Source organism: Chiloscyllium plagiosum, unplaced genomic scaffold, assembly GCF_037043375.1.
Source record: "Chiloscyllium plagiosum isolate Xiang-an unplaced genomic scaffold, Cpla_swu_hap1 HiC_scaffold_32, whole genome shotgun sequence".
Lineage (NCBI taxonomy): Eukaryota > Metazoa > Chordata > Chondrichthyes > Orectolobiformes > Hemiscylliidae > Chiloscyllium > Chiloscyllium plagiosum.
The window spans coordinates 22,597,829-22,621,502 of record NW_028270170.1 but is presented as its reverse complement, the minus strand read 5'-3'; the positions used below and the strand labels follow the sequence as shown (position 1 = coordinate 22,621,502).

Genomic DNA, 23,674 nt, shown 5'->3' with positions numbered 1-23,674 from the left:
TGTGAAAAACTGCCCAGGCATGTTCCACCCACAAGATGCAGGTCAAATCCTGAAGAAGGGCCTGTGCCCGAAACGTCGAATCTCCTGTTCCCTGGATGCTGCCTGACCTGCTGTGCTGTTCCAGCAATAAAGTTTCAACTTTGATCTCCAGCATCTGCAGACCTCACTTTCTCCCTGCAGGTCAAATCCATCAGTCTACTCTCAGTCATCAGTAAAAGTTGGAAAGTGTTATCAACAGTGCTATCAAGTGGTACTTGCTCAGCAATAACCTGCTCACTAATGCCCAGTTGTTGTTCCATCAGGACTACCAAGCTCCTGACCACATTACAACTTTGGTCCAAATATGTAAAGTAAAATGAATTCAGGAAGGGAAGTGAGCTACCCCTGACATTAAGGCCACATTTACCAGAATGGAGCAGAAATGAGCCCAAAACTGGATACAATGCAAATATTCTGCATTGATTGCAGTTATACATAATACATAGGAAAATTGATTGTCTCCATTGGAGGTCAATCATCTCAGCTCAATAATATTACTGCGTAAATGTAATTGCTAGGCTCAGGCATCCGAGACTGCTTTTTCAATAACCTTTCCTCTATCCAAAGCTAAGAAGTGTGGATGTTTGCAATTGATCACACAATGTTCAGAAGCATTTGCAACTCTCAGGTATTGACGCAGTCTCTGCCTATTTGGGGTGACACGGTGGCTCAGTGGTTAGCACCACTGCCTCACAGTACCAGGGTTGCAGGTTTGATTCCAGCCTCGGGCAACTGTCTGTGTGGAGTTTGCACATTCTCCCCGTATCTGCGTGGGTTTCCTCTGGGTGCTCCGGTATCCTTCCACAATCCAAAAATGTGCAGGTTAGGTGAACTGGCCATGCTAAATTGCCCATAATGTTAGGTGCAATAGTCAGAGGGGAAGTGGGTCTGTGTGGGTTACTCTTCGGAGGGTCGGTGTGGACTGGTTGGGCCGAGGGGCCTGTTTCCACACTGTTGGGGATCTAATCTAATCTAATTGCACTAAGACCTGGGTAACATTCAAGTTTGTGTTGAATAATGGGAAGTAACATTCATGCCACTCAAGTGGCCACAATGATCAGTTCCCAAAGAGAATTCAGCTATTGCCACTTGATGTTCAATGGCATTATCATCACTGATTTCCCCAGTGCCAACAAGGTTTACCACTGTGAGACACTGAACTGGACCAGCCATACAAATACAGTGGCTACAACAGCAGGTCAAATATTAGGAATTCTGAACTGAGTAACTCCCCTCCTGACTTCCTAAAGCCTGTCTACCACGTACCACATAAGTCAATAGTGTAATGGAAGTCTCTCCACCTGCCTGAACAAGTGCAGCCCCAGCAACACTCAGGAACCTTGATACGATCCAAGCCCACTTTACTGAGATCCTATCTGAAACTGACAAAGCAAAGTGGCTGCACTTTGTATCATCTACAAGACGCACTGGAACAACTTACCACATCTCCTCCAACAGCACCTTCTAAACCTTCAACTTCCAGCACCTCTACAAGGACAGCAGATACATGGGAACACCCCCATCTGCAAGTTCCCCTCTAAGCCCCACACTATCCTAACTTGGAATTACATTGCCTTTTCTTCCCTGTCATCGGGTCAAAACCCTGGAGCTCCAATCCTGACAAGGTTGTGTGTATCTACACGACATGTGTTGCAGTTATTCAAGAATGCAGATCGCCACCACCTTCTCGAATGCAAATAGAGATGGCCCGAGTCAATGACCCTCAAAATCCCAGGAATTATGAAAAGAGAAAACTAATAAATAAAATTAGTGGTGCACTGTTCTCCTGAGTAGAGGAGGCCTTTCCTTTCCATTCCCCAAAGTTGATGTATTGACTTTTTTTTGTGGGAGGGCGGAGCGGTGGAGATGGGACAACAATTCCCTTTTTAATGAAAAATGCAGAATGCCTATTCTTCTCTAGAAGAATGATTTGCTCACAAAATCAGATACATTGTTGCAATTTAAAGCTTCAATTTCTATGATACTGTTGCTGATGTCTTAGCAGGGAAAATATCCACATATTTTCTGCTTAAAGGAGGAATTGTATTGTCCATATTCAAGAGATTAGCTGCAATGGCTCAGCACCTGCCACAGCTTACTGGTGCTAAACAAGCACCGTGATCATTGAGAGACACTTAGCACACAGTTGTGAGAAATAACAGTTCCAGGATATGGTCTTGACTCCACGAGTCGGGAATGCCATTTAGTGCCTCTCTTCCCTTTTCCAGCATTACTAATCTGAGAGCTAGGGAAATTCAATCACTGTCTGAAAATTGATCATTTTTCCAATTTGTGCTATATGCAATTTACAGTGAAGCAAGAACATGTGTGATTCTTAAACAATGACTTCAAAGCAGTTATTTATCTTGGTACATCATTGACATTCAATGCAATTCGTGAAGTTCCAATCTATGAGTCATTGATACTTTAGTATTTAACTTTTGACTTTTGTACTAAAAGTTATATGTACCTGTTGTGAGACGAAGACTCCTCTGCTCTCAGTAAGGAACCTCCATTAAAAAATGGCATGATGACAGCTGAATTCCTATGCAGTGCATCAGTTAGGATCCTGCAATTCCTGAGTAATAAGGATTTGGTTTCAGTGAATGAATCGGATCGCTCTCCAGCCTGCTGACATGAAAATCCTATCACAACCACAGGTTTCATGTCCATTCGCTGTAGGAATGCCAGGCCGAACGCCAGACTGGATACCATCTCTTTCGAGTAAAAGACCTCTTCGTCCACCTGGCAGACATTAAGATAAGTTAGCTAATACCACAAATCCCTTCTGACTGCAATAGTTCTATTTTCAGATCATCAACATATCACACATTTAGCTGCCGCATCACATAGCTTCTTGTTAGGGTGTTTTTTTCACACCATGGGTCATATGAATCCTGGTTCAGTGTGTCTTTCTGCAGCCTGCTCCTGGCCTCAAGATCCATCTGAGCTAACCACGTCCTTGCTATTTTAGTTCTACTGAATTTTTAAAATGAACCAGACGCAGACACTTGGGCCTAGATATTTCAAGGAGTTGGATTACCACTTTGTTCCTGATTTAACAGTTGTACTGAACTCCTAGTTAGGAATTCTAATCCTGGATCGTACAGAAACATGGAACAAAGCTGAAACGAATCCAATTCGTCCACAGAGCAGGATAACCAGGGAAGTCAATCTACATTTGCTTCAGTTTTATTGGAGCTTGGTGAGACTGCACCCAGAGTACTGAGTACAGCTTTGGTCTCCTTATCCCAGGAGACAGAATATTACCAGAGAAGGAGTATAACAGAAGATTCACCAGAACTTGTTCCCATAGAGAGAGATTGGGCAAACTAGACTCTAAGAGTTTTGCAGAATGAGAGGTGATCAGACTATAACCCACAAATACTTAAAGAGATGGACAAAACATATTCAGGTAAGATGTTCCCCTGGCTGGGGAATCTAGTACCAGGATTGCATAATTTAAAAATGACAGGGATGCCAATTGGTCTGAGATGAGGATTTTTAAAAAGAAACTCAGCGGGTAGTGAACATTTGGAATTCTCAGTCTTTGAGTGTGATTAAGGTTAGAAATTGACAAATTTCTGATTATCAATCGGGCACAAGGTAAGGGGCACAGTCTGAGGCTCAGTGATCAGCCATGATCATATTTAATGGTGGGGCAGGGGTGAATGGTCTCCGCTTAAACCTACACGCTCTTCTGCAGCAGCCATTGTGCCACCTTCTGAGATTCAAATATCCTGCAGCTCTGCCAGACAGAGACCGGTGGCAGGTGTGATCTTATTACCAGGAGAGCTTTAGGCTGCTGGTGTGGACTGGGAGAATCAGGTGTGGGAGTGGGGGAGGGGGAGGAAGCTGATCAGGGCTGGTTGCCAGGGATCCAAAGGGTGTAAGAGGTCAGGGGAAGGTGTATGCGTCTGAACTTCTTCCTGGGGTCACTATTCAGATAATAGGAGTGAAACTCTTTGAACGCTCCAACTTTAAGGGTTTTTCTCCCCCACTCTCCCTCAGAAGGTATCAGATGCAGAGGAATTTTCCTATGGAATCTTTCATTTCCAAGACAATTCCCATGGAATCTGCTGCAGAATTCACAGGATCATGTTGAAATGTCTGTACTGTGGAAATAACAAACTCTCTGACCACAGGGAATCCCAGGCCTTTGTTGCAGCGATTCTGTTCTGTCAACTTGCTCACTGAAACAACAGTCATAATGCAATTTTATTCTTTGAAGACATTCATTTTCTCATGATCGTTCATGCTTCCTTTCATTAATAGAAGCACAGGCGAGCATGCAATACAAAAGAAACCTGCAGTATAACATCTGATAAAGATCAGATACCTGACCGAACCCTTCAGTCAATGTTATAAATTACAAGATTTGGAGATGCTGATGTTGGACTGGGGTGTACAAAGTTAAAAATCACACAACACCAGGTTATGGTCCAACAGGTTTAATTGGAAGCACTAGCTTTTGGAGCGACGCTCCTTCATCAGGTCGTTGTGGAGTACACAATTGTAAGACACATAAGATATACAGCAAGGAAACAGACCCTTCAGTCCAACTCATCCATGCCGACCAGATATCCTAACCGAATCTAGTCCCATTTTCCAGCAATGGCCTATATCCCTCTAAACCCTTCTTAATCATATATCCATCCAGATGCCTTTTAAATGTTGTAATTGTACCAGCCTCCACCACTTCCTCTGGCAGCTCATTCCATACAGATATCACCCTCTGCGTGAAAAAGTTGCCCCGTAGGTCCCTTTTAAATTTTTCCTCTCACCCTAAACCTATGCCCTCTAGCTCTGGATTCCCCCAACCCAGGGAAAAGACTTTGTCTATTTACCATATCCATGCCCCTAATGTTTTTTTAACCTCTATGAAGAAGGATGTGGAAGCTTTGGAAAGGGTGCACAGGAGATTTACTAGGATGTTGCCTGGTATGGAAGGAATGTCTTACGAGGAAAGACTGAGGGCCTTGAGGACTGTTCTCATTAGAGAGAAGAATGTTGAGAGGTGACTTAATAGAGACCTACAAGATAATCAGAGGATTAGATAGGGTGGACAAGGAGAGCCTTTTTCCAAGTATGGGAACGGCAAACACGAGGGGACACAACTTTAAAGTGAGGGGAGATAGGTATAAGACAGATGTCAGAGGTGATTTCTTTACTCAGAGAGTAGTAAGGGTATGGAATGCTTTGTCTGCAACGGTAGTAGATTCGCCAAGTTTAAGTGCATTTAAGTCGTCATTGGACAGGCATATGGACGTACATGAAATAGTGTAGGTGGGATGGGCTTCAGATTGGTATGACAGGGCAGTGCAACATCGAGGGCCGAAGGGCCTGTACTGCGCTGTTATGTTCTATGTTCTATCCCTCAGCCTCTGACACTCCAGGGAAAACAGCCCCAGCCCATTCAGCCTCTCCCTACAGATCAAATCCTAGCAACATCCTCGTAAATGTTTTCTGAACCCTTTCAAGTTTCCCAACATCCTTCTGATAGGAGGGAGACCAGATTTGCAGACAATATTCCAAAACTGCCCTAACCAATGCCCTGTACAGCCGCAACGTGACCTTCCAACTCCTCTACTCAATGCTTTGTCAAATAAAGGAAAGCATACCAAATGCCTTATTCACTATCTTATCTACCTGTAACTCCACTTTCAAGGAACTATGAATCTGCACTCCAGGTCTTTGTTCAGCAACACTCCCAGGACCTTACCATTAAGTGTGTAAGTCCTGCTCTGATTTGCCTTTCCAAAATGCAGCACCTCACATTTATCTAAATTAAACTCCCAGCTGTCACTCCTCAGCCCATTGGCCCATCTGATCAAGATCCCGTCATACTCTGAGTTAACCTTCTTTGCTGTGCACTACTCCTCCAATTTTGGTGTCTTCTGCAAACTTACTGTATCTCTGATGTTCACATCCAAATAATTTATATAAATGACAAAAAGCAGTGGACCCAGCACCGATCCTTGTCGCCCACCACTGGTCACAGGCTTCCAGTCTGAAAAGCAACCCTCCAACGCCACTCTCTGTCTTTTTTACCACATTTTCATGCACACATAGTTGGGTACCTGGAACACATTGCAGCAGAGGTGGTAGAAGTGGGCACGATAGCGTCATTTAAGATGTATCTAGACAGATACATGAATGGGCAGAGAACAGAGGGATACAGATCCTTAGGAAATAGGTGACATGTTTGGATAGAGGATCTGGATTGGTGCAGGCTTGGAGGGGCAAAGGGTCTGTTTCTGTGCTGTAATTTTCTTTGTTCTTTGATCTCTCGGAGCAGATTAATTGGCAGTTTGCATGGATTTATTTTGCAGAATCATAATTGTTATGTTGCAGGAAGAGACTACAGGTATTCAGTTCTATCATGCTTGAACCGGCACTCTGAAAGAGCTACTTCATTCACTGCCCACTGCCCCACCTTCTGCCCCGCTCTGTACAATCGTACACTTCAGATAATGTTCCAATACACTCCTGAATGATTCGATTGAACTTGCCTCCTTCACAGTCTACTTATCAGCGTGTAACCTTTCATTGCTGAATTCCAGCATTTCTTTTAACCTTGGCTTTCATTTTGCATGTCCTATGAATCCAGTATTCTGCTGTGCTCAGTTATTTAGGCTCCTCTGACTCCAATGTATTATTTACTAATTTTTAATTGGTAGGCTGTTAAAGATCGGAGACAAGCAGGCTTTTGATTGGTACAAGAAATGTTACTGCATTCTTACTGCTTCCTGGGAAAGTGAGCTTTTGTTATTCCATTTTGTTATCACATTATTCACAAGCACTACGCCACAATCACGTTATCAGCATTCAACCATTTAACTTGTCTCACTCAAGAATGATTATTTATATGCAAAGCAGCTGTAGCAAACCGAAATGATTAAGCGATAAGGGAATCCTAGCACATCAATTTGGTAAATTAAAATACTGTACATGCTGGAAGTCTGAAACAAACTCAGAACACTGGAGAAACTTCTCCATACAACCCTGAAGTTTTTCACTCCACAGATACTGCTAGACCTGTTGAGATTCTGCAGTGTTTTCTGTGTTCACATCACCTTGCTAGCTCACTATTTATCACTGCTGCAGTTTTGACTTGATTACCAACTTCTATGATGCTAAAGCTTATCCATAATATACAAAGCGTGAATTAGAGGTGTGACGAGATACTCCCACTTGCCTGCATGAGTACAGCTCCAACAAAACACGTGAAGCTCAGCAAATCCTGGTCAAATCAGCTCATGTGATTGGTGCCACATCCAAAACGTTAAACATTTACTCCCTTCACCATTAATGAACAATGGCAACAATGTGTTCCAGCTACAAGATCACCGCAGCAATTCACGAAGGCTGCACCTTCCAAACATGTGAGCCTGACCACCTGAGAGAACAAGGGCAGCAGATGCAAGTTCCTCTCCAAGCCACATACCATCGTGACTTGGAAGCATGCCTCCATTTCTTCACTGTCACTGGGTTAATAGCATTGCAGGTGTACCTACATGATGTGCACTCCAGCAGTTCAAAAAGCAGATCATCATCTCCATTGAGGGCAATTAGAGTCATAGAGTCCTCGAGATGTATGGCACAGAAACAGACCCTTCGGTCCAACTCGTCCATGCCAACCAGATATCCTAAATGAATCTAGTCCCATTTGCCAGCACTTGGCCCACTATCCTTTAAACCCTTCCTATTCATATATACATCCAGATGTCTTTTTAATATTGTAATCGTACTAGCCTCCACCACTTCCTCTGGCAGCTCAATGCATACACGCACCACCCTGTGCATGAAAAAATTGCCCCTTATGTCCGTTTAAATCTTTCTCCTCCCACCCTAAACCTATGCCCTCTAGTTCTGGACTCCCCCACCCCAGGATAAGACCTTATCCATGCCCCTCATGATTTTATAAGCCTCCAGGGAAAACAGCCCCAACCTATTCAGTCTCTCCCTATTGCTGAAACCCTAAACCCTGGCAACGTCCTTGTAAATCTTTTCTAAACCCTTTCAAGTTTCACAACATCATTCTGATAGCAGGGAGATGAGAATTGCATACAATATTCCAAAAGTGGCCTAACCAGTGTCCTGTGCTCCACAACATGAGCTCCTAAGTAATTACTTGTTTTTGAACAATCTCAGAAGTTTGCTATAACACTTTTTTAAATGCCCAGACGTAAGATTAAAACATTGAACATCACAATGCTCAGATGCTATTAGTAAAGGGAAACTTAGAAGTGGAATACAAAACACTGCACCAGCAGAACCAAAAGACAGTCCTTCTTGGTTAGCTTTTAAAACTTGCATTTTTCAGGTTAAATTTTGCCAATTCTGGCTGCATTGTCTGGCAAGAAAAAGGACACTCGCAGAGAAAATCTGAGGCAAAGAAAAACAGTGTAGGGTCAAACTGGGAAGATAAAAAAACAAAATCAAGTAGTGAAATAACCTTCTATAGAGAGTAATAGCCATCCAATTTGGATAACATCAGCAGACACTGTGTGATACACCTCCTTAGCATGTTATACATGAACCAGATGGTACACAAGATGTAAACAACAAAGAGATTTTGGTCACTCGAAATGCTCAAGGTTCTGACCAAATGCACCCATCTTCCCTTTATTTATGATACATCACGCGTAACCTTGTAAAGATAATGCATATTACACCCTTTATATAACACATAACACTGAACATACAGAATTGGGAGTGGACTGGAAATTCTTATGCCTCATCAGATTGACAGCTTTAATCTGATCAATTTAAAGCTTTATGAGTAGCTTTAATCATTACATTAATAATTGAGCAATAATATTTTGTTTTTTTAATACTTTGTATCTCTGTCAAAAAATGCTGTTCTCACAAATTAAATGCTATGCTCAAATTCTTTTAAATCAGCAAAGCTGCCACCTATTCTCTTTCCTGACAGAAACTTACAGAGCTTGCTTTTGTAGTGCATGGGAAAGGAAAAGGCACCTGCTAGCCAATGTGAAGAGGCTCTCTTATTAAACAAGATATAGTCTATTGTGGGCTAGCAACTAAGCACAAAGTACATTTAATGGTAGACAATGCAGCTGAGAATATAAGGGACACCTCAATGATAAGTCTTACTTCTTTAAGAACCAAAGCTGTTCTCTTGTCCAAGACCATATGACAACAACATATTGGTTGGTGCTTAATGCATTAACTCTTTCAAACTTTGTGAGAAGCTAGGGAAATGATTGCTGGGCCCCTTGCTGAGATATTTGTATCTTCAACAGCCATGGGTGAAGTGCTGGAAGACTGGAGGGTGGCTAATGTATTACCATTATTTAAGAAAGTTGTTAAGGAAAATCAGGAAAACATAGATCAGTGAGCCTGACATCAGTGGTGGATAAGTTGCTGGAGCGGATTCTGAGGGACAGGAAATACATGTATTTGGAAAGGCAAAGACTGATTAGCGATAGTCAACATGGCTTTGTGCATGGGAAGTCATGTCTCACTAACTGGATTGAGCTTTTTGAAGAAGTGGCAATGAAGATTGATGAAGGCAGAGTGGTGGATGTTGTCTATATGGACTTCAGCAAGGCATTCGACAAGGTTATGCATGGTAGACTGGTTAGCAAGGTTAGATTACATGGTATCCATGGAGGCTAGCCATTTGGATACAAAATTGACTTGAAGTTGGGGGATAGAGGGTAATGATGTAGGATTGGTTTTCTGACTGGAGGCCTGTGACCAGTGGTGTGATGCAACGATCAATGCTGGGTCCACTGCCTTTTGTCATTTGTATAAATGGTTTAGATTTGAATATGGGAGGAATGGTTAGTAAGTTTGCAGATGACACCAAAATCGGTTGTGTCGTGGACAGTGAAGAATGTTATATCAGACTAATTGTCTGCGATCTTCTTCGAGATCCTCTCCACTTTCACACTAGTTGACAATCACCTGATGAAGGAGCGTCGCTCCGAATGCTAGTGTGCTTCCAATTAAACCTGTTGGACTATAACCTGGTGTTGTGTGATTTTTAACTTTGTACACCCCAATCCAACACCGGCATCTCCAAATTATGATTTCTAAGAATGTCTTGTATGTGCAATTAAAGAGTTTGTTGTCCTCAAAAAAAGTTAACAAGGATCAGTAAGAGTGTAACTTAAGAGTGTAACTTAAGCTGCTTAGATTGTATTTGCTTCAAGAGTATCCAGCAGAATTTCAAAATTCAATTTGTGCTGGTCAGTGTACTCCCTTCTTGTCCTATGACATGGTGCAGTGTCAGCATTTGCAAAATCACATCATTGTATCTAAAAAGGTGTTAGCTATCTCTGGCCCCAATCAGCAAATAAAAAGCAAGTTGTAAAAGACCATTAACTTTTCTCTGATTGTGATAAGTGCTGAAAAGAAGGTTTACAAAATTATCCAAAGGAATACATTTGAGACTGAGGTCCAAAAGAGAAAACTCCTCATTTTTCAGAGGATCAATGGTTAAATTTCAATCTCACTGTTAGGATATCAACTGAACCCTTCTTTAACTCTCAATTGTTTTGTAAGATACTGTTGAATGTTATTTATCTATCGTGTTATGTGGTCGGTTAAATGTGTAGCCACTGTACATTGAGGCAGAGGTAGCCAACCGGGGGGGGGGGGGGGGAGAGACAACATTCCAATTTTTCTCATGGATAAAAGCAAATTACTGCGGATGCTGGAATATGAAACCAAAAGAGAAAATGCTGGAAAATCTCAGCAGGTCTGGCAGCATCTATAAGGAGAGAAAAGAGCTGACGTTGAGAGTCTAACTGACCCTTTGTCAATTGACAAAGGGTCAGTTAGACTCGAGACGTCAGCTCTTTTCTCTCCTTACAGATGCTGCCAGACCTGCTGAGATTTTCCAGCATTTTCGCTTTCAGTTCCAATTTTTCTTATTTGTCGAGGGCCTGGTGAGCAAATTTGGGAAAGGTGAGGATTGCTGCAACAGTAATCATGAATGTCAAGAAAACTCAAATGACTGTTAAGATGTGTCAAGCAGAAAAGCCTAATAATAAAGCCAATTTTTGCCTTTTTGTTTAAGAAGTAAAGCTAGAGAGAGAAAAAAGACAATCCAGTTGATGATCACCAGGAAAGGAGATGGCAACTGAGGTTGAGATAAGGTATGAGATTTTAACTGCTTGGTGCACTCTGAGCTGATCTCAGTGGACTTCATATGTCACCTCTGGTTTCCTCTTCTTACAGCTCTTTCCCTCTGCGCAAAATCCAGTAAATTTCATTTTACCTCTTTTATTGTCCCTGATCTATGGTCCTTGTCATGTAAGATTATATAATTAATTCACTTACGAGTTAACTGTAAATTTGTCTACCAGTAAAGCAGATGCTAGGTTATCTGAAATGGTCTGTTGCTTGTAGGTTGGACACCCCTTCGTTGAGTAAAGGAAGTGTTTACAAGTTAGGGATCATTTCCTGCACTCTGAATGTACATCCTTAACTAGGAGTGTGCCTTGGAAATTCAGGTGCCTCCCACAATTTTCCACTTTGAGAATTACAGCACATATTGGGATTAGAGCACATGGATCGAACATTTTGATTATTTCTATACCAGTAAAGGTGAATTATTGCCTTAATTTCATGAAAAAGGGAATGACTGTGTAAATTACTCAAAGTGAACAGCGAAGACAGTTACCTCAGATTACAACAGGATCTTGACCAGATGGGCCAATGGGCTGAGAAGTGGCAGATGGAGTTTAATTCAGATAAATGTGAGGTGCTGCATTTTGGGAAAGCAAATCTTAGCAGGACGTATACACTTAATGGTAAGGTCCTAGGGAGTGATGCTGAACAAAGAGAGTGCAGGTTCATAGCTCCTTGAAAGTGGAGTCGCAGGTGGATAGGATAGCGAAAGCGGCGTTGGTATGCTTTCCTTTATTGGTCAGAATATTGAGTACAGGGGTTGGGAGGTCATGTTGCGGCTGTATAGGACATTGGTAAGGTCACTTGGAATATTGCATGTAATTCTGGTCTCCTTCCTAACGGAAAAATGTTGTGAAACTTGAAAGGGTTCAGAAAGGATTTACAAGGATGTTGCCAGGGTTGGAGGATTTGAGGTTTAGGGAGAGGCTGAACAGGCTGGGGCTGTTTTCCCTGGAGCGTCGGAGGCTAAGGGGTGACCTTATAGAGGTTTACAAAATTATGAGGGGCATGGAAAGGGTAAATAGGCAAAGTCTTTTCCCTGGGGTCGGGGAGTCCAGAACTAGAGGGCATAGGTTTAGGGTGAGAGGGGAAAGATATAAAAGAGACCTAAGAGGCAACTTTTTCACGCAGAGGGCGGTGCGTGTATGGAATGATCTGCCAGAGGAAGTGATGGAGGCTGGTACAATTACAACATTTAAGAGGCACTTGGATGGGTATATGAATAGGAAGGGTTTGGACGGATATGGGTCGGGTGCTGGCAGGTGGGACTAGATTGGGTTGGAATATCTGGTCAACATGGACGGGTTGGACCCAAGGGTCTGTTTCCATGCTGTACATCTCTATGACTTTAAATGGGTCTAAAATCTGTGGAGTTGAATGAAGAAATCAACAGCCACTAAATAACTCAAATCCTGAATTGTTTGCTGATTTTAGCATTCTTGGATTCAAAGTCATATAGTAATGTTGTTAATGTTTCTGAATAAACAATATTTTTCAGTATGTTTGTTCTCCTCATATTGAGGACTGTTGTTGCCATGAAATGAATCCAGCTTCCCATTTTTGTAGCCATTGACAGCACTATTTGCAGATCTTTCACTGTTCTGAATAAATGCCTTTACTGCCTTAATACTCAACTCAGAAACACATCTAACACTGCACATGACTAACAGCTCAACATTGTGGATTATCCATTCTATGATTTATCTGAATGTTACTGCATTTGGCTGTACAATTAGGGATAATATTGTCCTGAAGCCTTGAGCCCATATTCATTTCACATCTATAGCTAGGGTTGTCAACTTCCAATAGTGATTTGGAGTCTCAAAGATTTAACAAGAAAATTTCAGGATGCTACTGTGCGCATCTCTGAAAAAGAAACACACTGGAACATTTAAAAACAAGTCACTTTTTTAGAACATTTCTTTTCACCAGACTTAAAAATATTGAAAATCGAGAAAATGCTAAGCATCATCCATATGGAGTACAGTCTTTCTTGCTTTCCAGTTGGCACATCCTATGTTAGCTTCAGATTAGAGGAAAGTCATGTGATCATGCCTCCAGCAATACATGTAATCAGAGTTGGCAACACTGTTTAAAGCCAGCTGGGGTTCAACGTGTTCCCAGAGATTAAAAAAAGGACAGCACCTTGTTAATTGTTTAGTTAGTAACACAAATTAGCAGTGGTTTTAATTAAAAAGATAGCAAACTTAATTTAGTACGATGCGAAGGCGCCGGTGTTGGACTGGGGTGGACAAAGTTGAAAATCACACAACACCAGGTTTATTTGGAAGTACCAGCTTTCACAGTCCTGCCCCTTCCTCAGCTAACTAGCAACCTGACAAAGGGGCTGTGCTCTGAAAGCTAGTATTTCCAGATAAACCTGTTAGACTATAACCTGTTGTTGTGTGTGATTTTTAACTTAATTTACTATCCTTTCAGGAGATAGAGCACAACTTTACCATTCTACTAATAATCCGTATGTTAATGAAAAAAAAAGTTTGCATTTTCTGCTCTGGGTCATTTTTGATATGGTTTTATACAGTAACACGGGGAGGAACAGTTCAGTAACAGCTGTTAATCTAATCCTGGCTGGGTTCAGGGGCTACATTTGCGACAGAGTTCCCAATCATGATGCAATAGTTCCCAGTACCAGAATCATTATCCAGACCAGGGAGAGCTAGTTTCCCTTTATCCTGTCAAAAGCTGACCGGTTTAAGTATAACTGAACAATTTAAAATATAAAGCGAGGCACAAATAATACTTGCCTGGGGGGGTGGCACAGTGGTTAGCACTGCTGCCTCACAGTGCCAGAGACCAGGTTTCAATTCCCACCTCAGGCGACTGACTGTGTGGAGTTTGCATGTTCTCCCCGTGTCTGCGTGGGTTGCTCTGGATTCCTCCCACAGTCCAAAGATGTGCAGGTCAGGTGAATTGGCCATGCTAAATTGCCCGTAGTGTTAGGTTAGGGGTATGGGTGGGTTACGCTTCGGTGGGTCGGTGTGGACTTGTTGGGCCGAAGGGCCTGTTTCCACACTGTAATATAATCTAATCTGTAATGTAATGTAATCTAACATAGCTCTGAAATCTTTAATGGAATTTACTAAAGGTGAAAAACATACTGAATTAATTAAAAAGACTAGCCAATCTTTCTAAAAAAGAAAAAAAAGAAAAAAATACTCGCCTGGGTTTCAGAACTCAGTGTAAAGCTGACAACACAATTTTTAATCATTTGGGCAACAAGAGTTTGCCAACTTTAGTTGCAAATTGAACACCGACCCTGAAAGTTAACAAAACAAACAAACAAACAAAAGCCCCAAACAAAAGCCGGCTGAAGCGTATTTGTTTGGAGAGTAAGCAGCAGTTAGACGGTGTGTTGTGGTGGGTGAACCACAGCAGCTCTCACCTCCACCACGGCGAAGAGTTTGTTGTTGCCGCTGCTGCTGGCGTTCTGGAACTGGGTGAGCCAGTACCGGGCTTCCCGGGGATCGGCGCCGATCTCGTTCAGGAACAGCTTGACGTCCCGGTAGACGAGCGAGCGGGTGGCCCGGTGGTGACTGACCAGCGGCACCGAGCGATCCGTCTCCGGCCCCGGCGTGTTCCGCGAGCGGCTGTGGCCGCTGGCTTTGACCGCGCTCAGGCGGCGGACCCCCGGCACCGACGGGGAGCCCAGGACACGCCGGCACGACAGCAACTGACCGGCTTTGGCCACTGCCCTGGTGCCGGCTGACGCCGAGCTCGCTGTCGCCATGGGCTGCTCCTTGGGATCCCCGCAGCACTGAAACTGAGCCAGTGTCCCTGCCGAAACTGAGCAGTAACTCAGACGGTGCTGTCAATCACTGCGATTCCTGTCCGCCCATCTCCCAGCGTCAGCTCTCTCTCCCCAAACAAAACATCACTCCTGGTACAGGAACAGCTCGACACACACCTACCCTACCCTCCAGCAGGCTACTTTGTACAAACACCAGAGGAGCTGCAAAAGGCACTCACTGCATGTTTGGGCAGACCAGAAACTACCATCACTAGTTTTTGTTATGATTGACCCATCATCTGATAGAAAGAAACAAGATTTTACTTGGCTGACTCGTTCCAATTCCCGCCTCAGGCGACTGACTGTGTGGAGTTTGCACATTCTCCCTGTTTCTGCTTAGGTTTCCTTCGGGTGCTCCAGTTTCCTCCCACAATCCAAAAATGTGCAGGTTAGGTGAATTGGCCATGCTAAATTGCCCGGAGTGTTAGATGAAGGGGCGGCACGGTGGCACAGTGGTTAGCACTGCTGCCTCACAGCGCCAGAGACCCGGGTTCAATTCCCGCCTCAGGCCACTCTATGTGGAGTTTGCACATTCTCCCCGTGTCTGCGTGGGTTTCCTCCCACAGTCCAAAAAAAAATGTGCATGTTAGGTGAATTGGCCATGCTAAATTGCCCATAGTGTTAGATGAAGGGGTAAATGTAGGGGAATGGGGGTGGGTGCGCTTCAGCGGGTCGGTGTGGACTTGTTGGGCCGAAGGGCCTGTTTCCACACTGTAAGTAATCTAATCTAAAAAAAAATGTAGAGGAATGGGGTTGCTCTTCGGAGGGTTGGTGTGGACTTGTTGGGCCACACTGTAAGTAATCTAATCTGGAATAATTGGCAAAATCAAAGCAAAGTCGACAAGGCTAACTGGAAAACATATTTGGAGATGCTGGTGTTGGACTGGGGTGTACAAAGTTAAAAATCACACAACACCAGGTTATAGTCCAACAGGTTTAATTGGAAGCACACTAGCTTTTGGAGCGCTGCTCCTTCATCAGGTGATAGTGGAGGACACTATCATCAGGTGATAGTGGAGTGTCGCTCTGAAAGCTAGTGCTTCCAATTAAACCTGTTGGACTATAACCTGGTGTTGTGTGATTTTTAACTTTGGAAAACATATGTTAGTGACGCCATTTTGCATAGCAATTTGCAAGGTGAAGTTTTGACAAGATTGGATGCTTATATTCTTTAAAAAAAAATGTGATTACTGTTGATTCTGAATTAGCTGAACTTGGAATGGACCACAGGAGTAAATTAACTTCATATTACCACTAAGGTTGTGATCGTGAAAGATTCTGAAGCAGAGAAGTTGACATTAATCTTTTGTCTTGCCAAAGAGGAAAGTAAGTTTAGATTGCAGACAATAGACCAGAGTCAATGATCAGTATATGAAGAAGTAAAGATGATATAATTCCATTATAAAATTGTATTAAAAACTGTAAAACATCATGATTACTGCCATTAACTACAATCAGAAAATAATCATGTATAATGTTTAGACTGAATATCTGTAACTAATACTGCAATTTTTTTTTCTCTTAACTTCTATTACAAAATGAAAAATAACTTTCTGTTTACTTGATATCCCAGCATAATTTAGTTGGGAAATTGTACTTCATAGAAATAAAAACATAAATGATGTTAAGTTCCAAGAAAAAATCCTACCCTCTAGTGTTTCCTCCTGCTTCTTCCAGGACTCTACTCCCATCTATTGTGGACAGATATCTCTCCACAGATGCTTCTCCAGCAGGTTTTGGGTTTTGTTTCTGATTTCCAGCAGTTCTTTTGTACAGAAGGCAGCTGCTGAATTGAATTCAAAAACAGCAATAATAAAAATTCAACCAAGTCCGAAAGAATAAGCCAACAGCCTGGCAGCATCTGAAGTGCAGATACTCTGCAACTGGATCCTCAGCTTGCTGACCCACAGACTGCAGTCAGGGAAGGCAGACAACTGCACCTCCTCCACTTTAACATTCAACACTGTTGTCCACCTCCCCCCCCACCCCCCAAGGATGCCCTTCTCAGCCCCCTACTGTACTCCCTGAACAGCCAAATTCCAAACAAACATCATCTACAGGTTTGCTGTTGACATCACCCGTGTTCAGATAGGTACCAAACATCAACGAATCAGAATGTAGGAACGAGATAGAGGGCTTGGTTACATAGTGCAATGATGACAATCTCTTTCTCAACATCAGCAAAACTAAAGAACAGATCATTGACTTCAGAAAGAAGTCAACAGAGCAGGGGTTGAGGGCGTCGAGATTCTAGGAGTGACCCATGATCAACAACCTGTCCTGGACCTCCCATGTTCATGCGATGGTCAAGAAGGCACAAGAACGCCTCTTCTTCCTCAGGCAGCTCAGGATATTCATCATGTCCAAATGCTCACCAACTCTTACAGACAGTGGAAGTGAGGACTGCAGATGCTGGAAATTAGAGTTGACGGCGTGGTGCTGGAAAAGCGCAGCAGGTCAGGCAGCATCTGAGGAGCAGGTCTGGTATGGCACCTCTCTGCCCAGGACCATAAGAAACTAAAGAAGGTGGTGTATACAGCTCAGACCATCACTGAAGCCAGCCTCCCATCCATGGAGTCCATTTACACTTCTTGCCGCAGGAAGGCTGCCATATTCAAAGACTCCTCCCATCCTGATAATCATCTCCTACACCCTCTTCTGCCAGGCTGAAGATACAGAGCTTGAACACATACACACACACACATACACCAGAAAGTTCAAGAACAGCTTCTGTCCTGCTGTTATTAGACTAATAAATGGACTGTCTAACTTCAAATAATGCTGATCCTGTTAATATTGATCTTGACTAGTGCACGTCCTGTGCAGTGTAACCTCTTTATCTCATTCTGTCCAAGTTTTTTTTTCACTCAATGATCTCTATGTCCTTGCTTACTATGATCTGCTTGTACTGCTTGTAAACAAAGCTTTTTACTGTACTTAGGTACATGTGACAAGAAATCAAATCAGATACTGAAAACAAAAAAATGCCAGAGAACATACCTCACAGCACCAGGGACACGGGTTCGATTCTCACCTTGGGCGACTGACTGTGTGGAGTTTGCACATTCTCCCCGTGTCTGCGTGGGTTTCATCTGGGTGCTCTGGTTTCCTCCCACAATCCAGAGATGTGCGGGTCAGGTGAATTGGCCATGCTAAATTGTCCATAGTGTTTAGGGTAAATGTAGGGAGAGGATCAGTGTGGACTTGTTGGGTCGAAGGGCCTGTTTCCATACTGTAGGTAATCTAATCTAATCATTTTAATAGCGGGTCAGGTAGCATCCATGGAGAGAAAGCAAGTTAATGTTTCAAGTCTAGATGACACTTCAGAGCTCTGATGAGCTTGCTTTAGTTTGCTTCCTCTCCATGGATGCTGCCTGACCCACTGTGATGTCCAGCATTTTTTGTTTTCGGTTCACATTCCAGCATCTGCAGTGAGTTACTGCTGAAGAGGAGATAAGCAGTGTGTGGGGTGATGAGGAGCTGGGTATTTGTGAATGAGGCAGGGCTAGTACAAAGAAGACTGATCTAACGGCCTTCTCCTGTGCCCAAATAGTTTCGTAATTCTGATTAAACAAGATGAACTTTCAGCTCTTCAGGTGTGTTTCCTTTCCTGAGCTTTTGCATCTTTTTTAAAAAGATTGCATACAATATTGTATTTTTCTTGTCTTAAAGACTTCATAGAATGCCAACAGTGTGGAAACAATCCATTCAGCCCAACACATCCACACCGGCCCTCTGAAGAGCATTCCACTCAGACCCATCCCCCTACCCTATCCCTGTAACCCTGCATTTCCCATTGCTGACATACCTAATCTACACATCCCTGAACAGTATGAGTAATTTAACGTGGCTAATCCACTCTGACTTGCACATCTTTGGAATGTGGGAGGAAACCAGAGCACCCAATGGAAACACATGCAGACTCGGGGAGAACATGCAGCTCCACACAGACACCTGATGAAGGAGCGGCGCTCCAAAAGCTAGTGTGCTTCCAACTAAACCTGTTGGACTATAACCTGGTGTTGTGTGATTTTTAACCTTGTACACCCCCAGTCCAACAGCGGCATCTCCAAATCATGTCCACACAGACAGTTACCCGAGGGTGGAATCTACTGAGGTCCCCTGGCACTGTGAAGCAGCAGTATTAACCACTGAGCCACCGTGCTGCCAAATTGACCAAATTGGCTGGATGAATGGCTTTGCATTTGGTGGCAACATCAACGCAGAGCACTGATTTGTCAACAGTCAACACTGCCAGGAATTAGAATGGGAAATAAATATACTCTCGTTAAGGTGCATTACAAATCTTCGAGGGTTGCGCAAGGAATTCTAGACAAACATTACCACAGGCAATTTGGCAGGAGTTTAAAATGTTTTCTTAAAATTCTGCACACAACTGTAAGTTAAAAAAAATCTGCCTGTTTTTTACATTGGTCAGGTGATGATTGATACCTAGAGGAGGACATGTTGAATGCCCACAAGTCTTTTGGTGAGATAAGATGGCAAATGTTATCAGGAGGGTTTTGACAGGCTCTGTGATTGGGCAAGAACTTGGTAGATAGAGTATAATGTCTACAAATGTGAGGTTATCAACTTTAGTGACATTCTGGACCATGTCTAACCTGAGTTGGCAAACTGTGGTGAACTAATGGATGAGATATAGTGACCATAGGGTAACTTGAGTAGCTCAGCAATCACAGCCCTGAGGGGATTGAAGAATTGAAGGAAATGGTTATTACGAAGATGTAGGAGTACTGTATCTTTAAGAGAGTGGAAAAGCTAGCAAGGATTTAGAGAAGAACACAGAGTACTGGAAAACTTAAAATGTAATATTTGGTTGAACAGCTAGATTAGCTGGGTTGCTTGGATACAAAAAAAATTCGAATTTGGCCAAACAGTTTAAATTATGCCCCAAGATAGCAAACTCCAATCAAGTTTGAATTTAGTATTTTGACAATATTAAAACCAATGAAATGATCAGCTGCTTTGTGGTATAAATATAGGACATTTTGGAACAGTTAATCAGAGCGGCAAAGAGTGGCAAGGAGAACTGCCAAAAGACTAATTGATGTAGGCTGCTAGTAAGAACTCTCTGAGAGATACCTGTTGGAGAAGGAGTTTGCACAGAAAGAAAACATCGATACCGACCTGGAGAACAAATCTACAGAGGAAGATACAAAGAGAAGATAAGACAGCTGGCTGGGTTTGAAATTTGAATTTTTCAGTAAATCTTAATCGGGTGGATTTTATCAGATCAGTATCGTAGAGGGGAAGGTAAAAGATAGGTTTAGATAAATGAGTTGTAAATAGTTGTTAATTATTTTTTGTTAGACTTTAAAAAATAAAGTTGTTAGTTTTTACTTTAAATAGTGACTTTTGGGAGGTTTCTTTTCCTCTTGAATTTTTGCAGATTACAGCACGGGGTCAATCATTTCTGGGTTGCTGGTTTAAATTAGCAAGGGGTTTACCCCGTGTCATAACAGTATTAGTGTGCATGTTTCCTCCATTACAATACTTAAGAAGAACTTAAGTGCTTTTAAAGGGTTTCAGGACACCCTTAGATTGTGAAAATTGAACGTTCTTTCCTTGTATAAGAAAATCTTTCAGTGATGATCTTCTCTCTGATTTCTCTTCCCTGTGGAGAGAAATGTGGATTATGTGAAGTGCTTCTCCCCAGCAAGACAGATGTTAGGAGTTCAGAAGCCTTGGGAAATTGGCTTTCTTTGCTTACAATCTCAAAATTGATTTGCCGGAAACAAAGATATCCATAAAGGTTGACAAGGATAAGGTGACAGGGTGTGAGAGAGGACAGAAAAATAGGGTTCATAGTTGGAAAAACATTTAAAATGGTGGAGACGGAGCGACTGACAACTTGGACATTTGAGAAGTTGATCTTCAAAGTTAAGGAGTCACGATGCAAAAAATATTCAAGAGATATGAAAAAGATAGTCTCGGTGATTAGTTGACTGTCGTTTAAAATGCAGCTCAGTGTTAAACGGGAAGCTTGAAGATATGCTTGAAGCCTAAAAAAAAGCAAATGGAATTGGGATCAGAATTGCATAGGTGTTGCCAAGGGGTCAAATGGTCTGGGACAATTAGAATGATCAATGTAGGGTGTCCCCAACTGTGGCCATGCCTCTCCTGTAAAGGGAAGAAAAATAGGTACTGCTCTTTACATCAGGCTTGAAACACAGGAAACCTCAGTTTTCTAATGGTTCCTGCTACTGTCTAACTGTGTTATAGTGGAAGATTGGTGGAAAGCACTGGATTTTCAAAGCTTTGAGCATTTAAAGATTTGCATGAGTTTACTTTCCTCTCTTCTCCAATTTTCTTTTCAATTCTCTTGTGAAACATGGGCTTTTATTGCCTGTCCCTAGTTGCCCTTTAGGTGGTGGTGAGCTGCCTTCTTGAACTGCAGCTTCCGTGTGCTGTAGATATACCCACAATGCTGTTGGGAGGGGAGTTCCAGGATTTTAATCTATCAACAGTTAAAGAACAATGATATATACAGAGGAACTTCGATTATCCGAACGTCATGGCAAATTGAATGTTCAGATAATCGAATGCCAGATAACGCAGTTTAGCCAAGCATCAGGACATTGTGATCTTGTCTAGATTATCCGAAATTCAGATAATCAAATGCAAGATAATCAAGGTTCCTCTGGATTTCCAGGTGAGGATGGGGAGTTGCGTGAAGGGGACCTTGCAGTTGGTAGTGTTCCCATGCTGCCCCAGTCCTTGCAGTTGGAAATGGGCATGGGTTTGGAAGGTGTTAGTCTCAGGATCCTTGGTGAATTTCTGCAGTGCAACTTGTAGGTAGTGCCCACTGCTGCTACTGATTGTTGGTGGTAGAGGGAGTGGATGCTTCTGGATGTGGTTCCAATCAAACTGGCTGTTTTGTCCTGGATAGTGTCAAACTTCTTGAGTGTTGTTGGAGGAGTACTCATCCAGACAAGTGGGGAGTATTCCATGACAGGATACAAATAGGCTGAGACTTGGATGGAGAAATGGCAGATGGAATTTAATCTGGACAAAGGCAAGGTGATGCATTTGGAAGGTTTAATGCAGGAGGGAAGCAAGAACCTTAGAAGCATTAACGTACAGTGGGATCTAGATGTACAGAGCAAGAGTTCCCTGAAAGTGATAACACACATGGATAAGGTGATCAAGAAGGTGTATGGCATGCTTGCCTTCATTGCTCAGGGTCGAGAATAAAAAAATTGGCAAACCATGTCACAGCTGCATAGAACTTCAGTTAGGCCACATTTGGAATGTTGGTGTCATCTGCTAACTTACTAACCATTCCTCCTAAATTCTCATCCAAATCGTTTATATAAATGACGAACAAAATTGGACCTTAAGGGACACTGTTGGTCACAGGCCTCCAATCTGAAAAACAACCCTCCACCACCAAAACCATTACGGCAATTTTGGCAAGCTCTCCCTGAATCCCATGTGATCTAACTTTGCATTTCAATATGGACTGCTTCAGTATCTGAGGAGTCATGAATGGTGCTGAACATTGTGCAAACATTGTTGAACATCCTCACTTCTGACCTTACAGTGGAGGGAAGATCATTGATGAAGCAGCTGAAAATGGTTGTTCCTCGGACACCACTCCAAGGAACTCCTGCAGAGATATCCTGGAGGTGAAATGACTGACATCCAACAACCCCAACCATTTTCCTATATGCAAAGTATGATTCTAACCCCAAATCCCGATGGATGTGCTGCTTGAGGGACAATTACAGCAATGTTAAGCTTTGCAGAGTAAAGTGATGGGATGTGGTACTGCAATCTGCATAATAAGCTCCTGAATTCAGCCAATCCAGAAGCTCAGGGTCCTCTGTACAGGCAGAGGTTATGAATCTGTACTTTAATACTTCTGGGTTCTTTCAACTGTGGTTAGGAAGCTCGAACAATTCTGCATTCTCTTAGCTGACCCTTGGATTCCTTTAGTGGAAAGTAAAGCAAGGAAAAGGTAAAAAGATCAAAATGCACTCAGTCAATCTTCCAAAGTAGGCTCTCAGAGGTCTAGATATATTTGGACATCAAGTTTACTGAGAGTCAGAGATGAAAGAGATTTGGGTCACATCATTTTCCTTCAATCTTGCATGGATACGGACATCACTGGCGAGCTCAGCACTTGTGGCCCAAAAGTAATTGACCTAAGGGTCAACCACATTACTGTGTCATCTGGAGTTACACGTAGTAGATGTCCTTTTTACAACAATCAGTAATAGCTATCACAGTCAGCATTACAAACAGCAGCTTTAGATTTGTTAATTGGATTTAAATGTTACCAGCTGCCATAGTGAAATTTGAACCTACATCCTACATTTACCTGGGTCTAAGTGGATTACTATGCAAGTAGTATTATGCTACGCCACTGTCTACCCATGTTGCAGATTAAATGCTGGTGATTTATGTGTTCAGCTTGAAATGGGATGTTGCTTCTTAGCCAAGTCTGTTATGCTTGTGTCCTGTTCTCATTTGCTTCATTTTTCTCATGCCCGATTTTGGTTCAGGTAGCCTGCTGCTACAGCCTTTCCAATACCTGTAAAAGCATAAAATTTAGATTTATTCATTCACCTATTTCCTCCGTGCCAACTGAGACAAACTATCTGAACTATACCTGTCGTTACCAATGGTCATAGAGTC

The 23,674-nt window shown here is 42.6% G+C and overlaps 1 protein-coding gene across 8 annotated transcripts in view; it reads right to left on the bottom strand.

Annotated features, from left to right (window-relative positions):
• nags (N-acetylglutamate synthase) overlaps positions 1-15,126 on the bottom strand; it is a 56,444-nt gene extending 41,318 nt beyond the window's left edge. The window contains exons 1-2 of one of the 8 annotated variants that reach the window (XR_006309208.2): positions 14,609-15,119; positions 2,510-2,784 (exon numbers count right to left, since the gene is read on the bottom strand). Coding sequence is in view for 7 of the 8 variants with exons in the window: in XM_043675085.2 (XP_043531020.1) it covers positions 2,510-2,784; positions 14,609-14,953 (620 nt within the window). In the remaining variant the exon portion in view is untranslated. Of the gene's footprint in view, positions 1-2,509; positions 2,785-13,970; positions 14,309-14,386; positions 14,579-14,608 lie in introns of those variants that run through there. The other 7 variants (XM_043675085.2, XM_043675086.2, XM_043675082.2 and 4 more) reach the window with 7 other exon arrangements.
• Between the last annotated feature and the right edge of the window lie 8,548 nt (positions 15,127-23,674).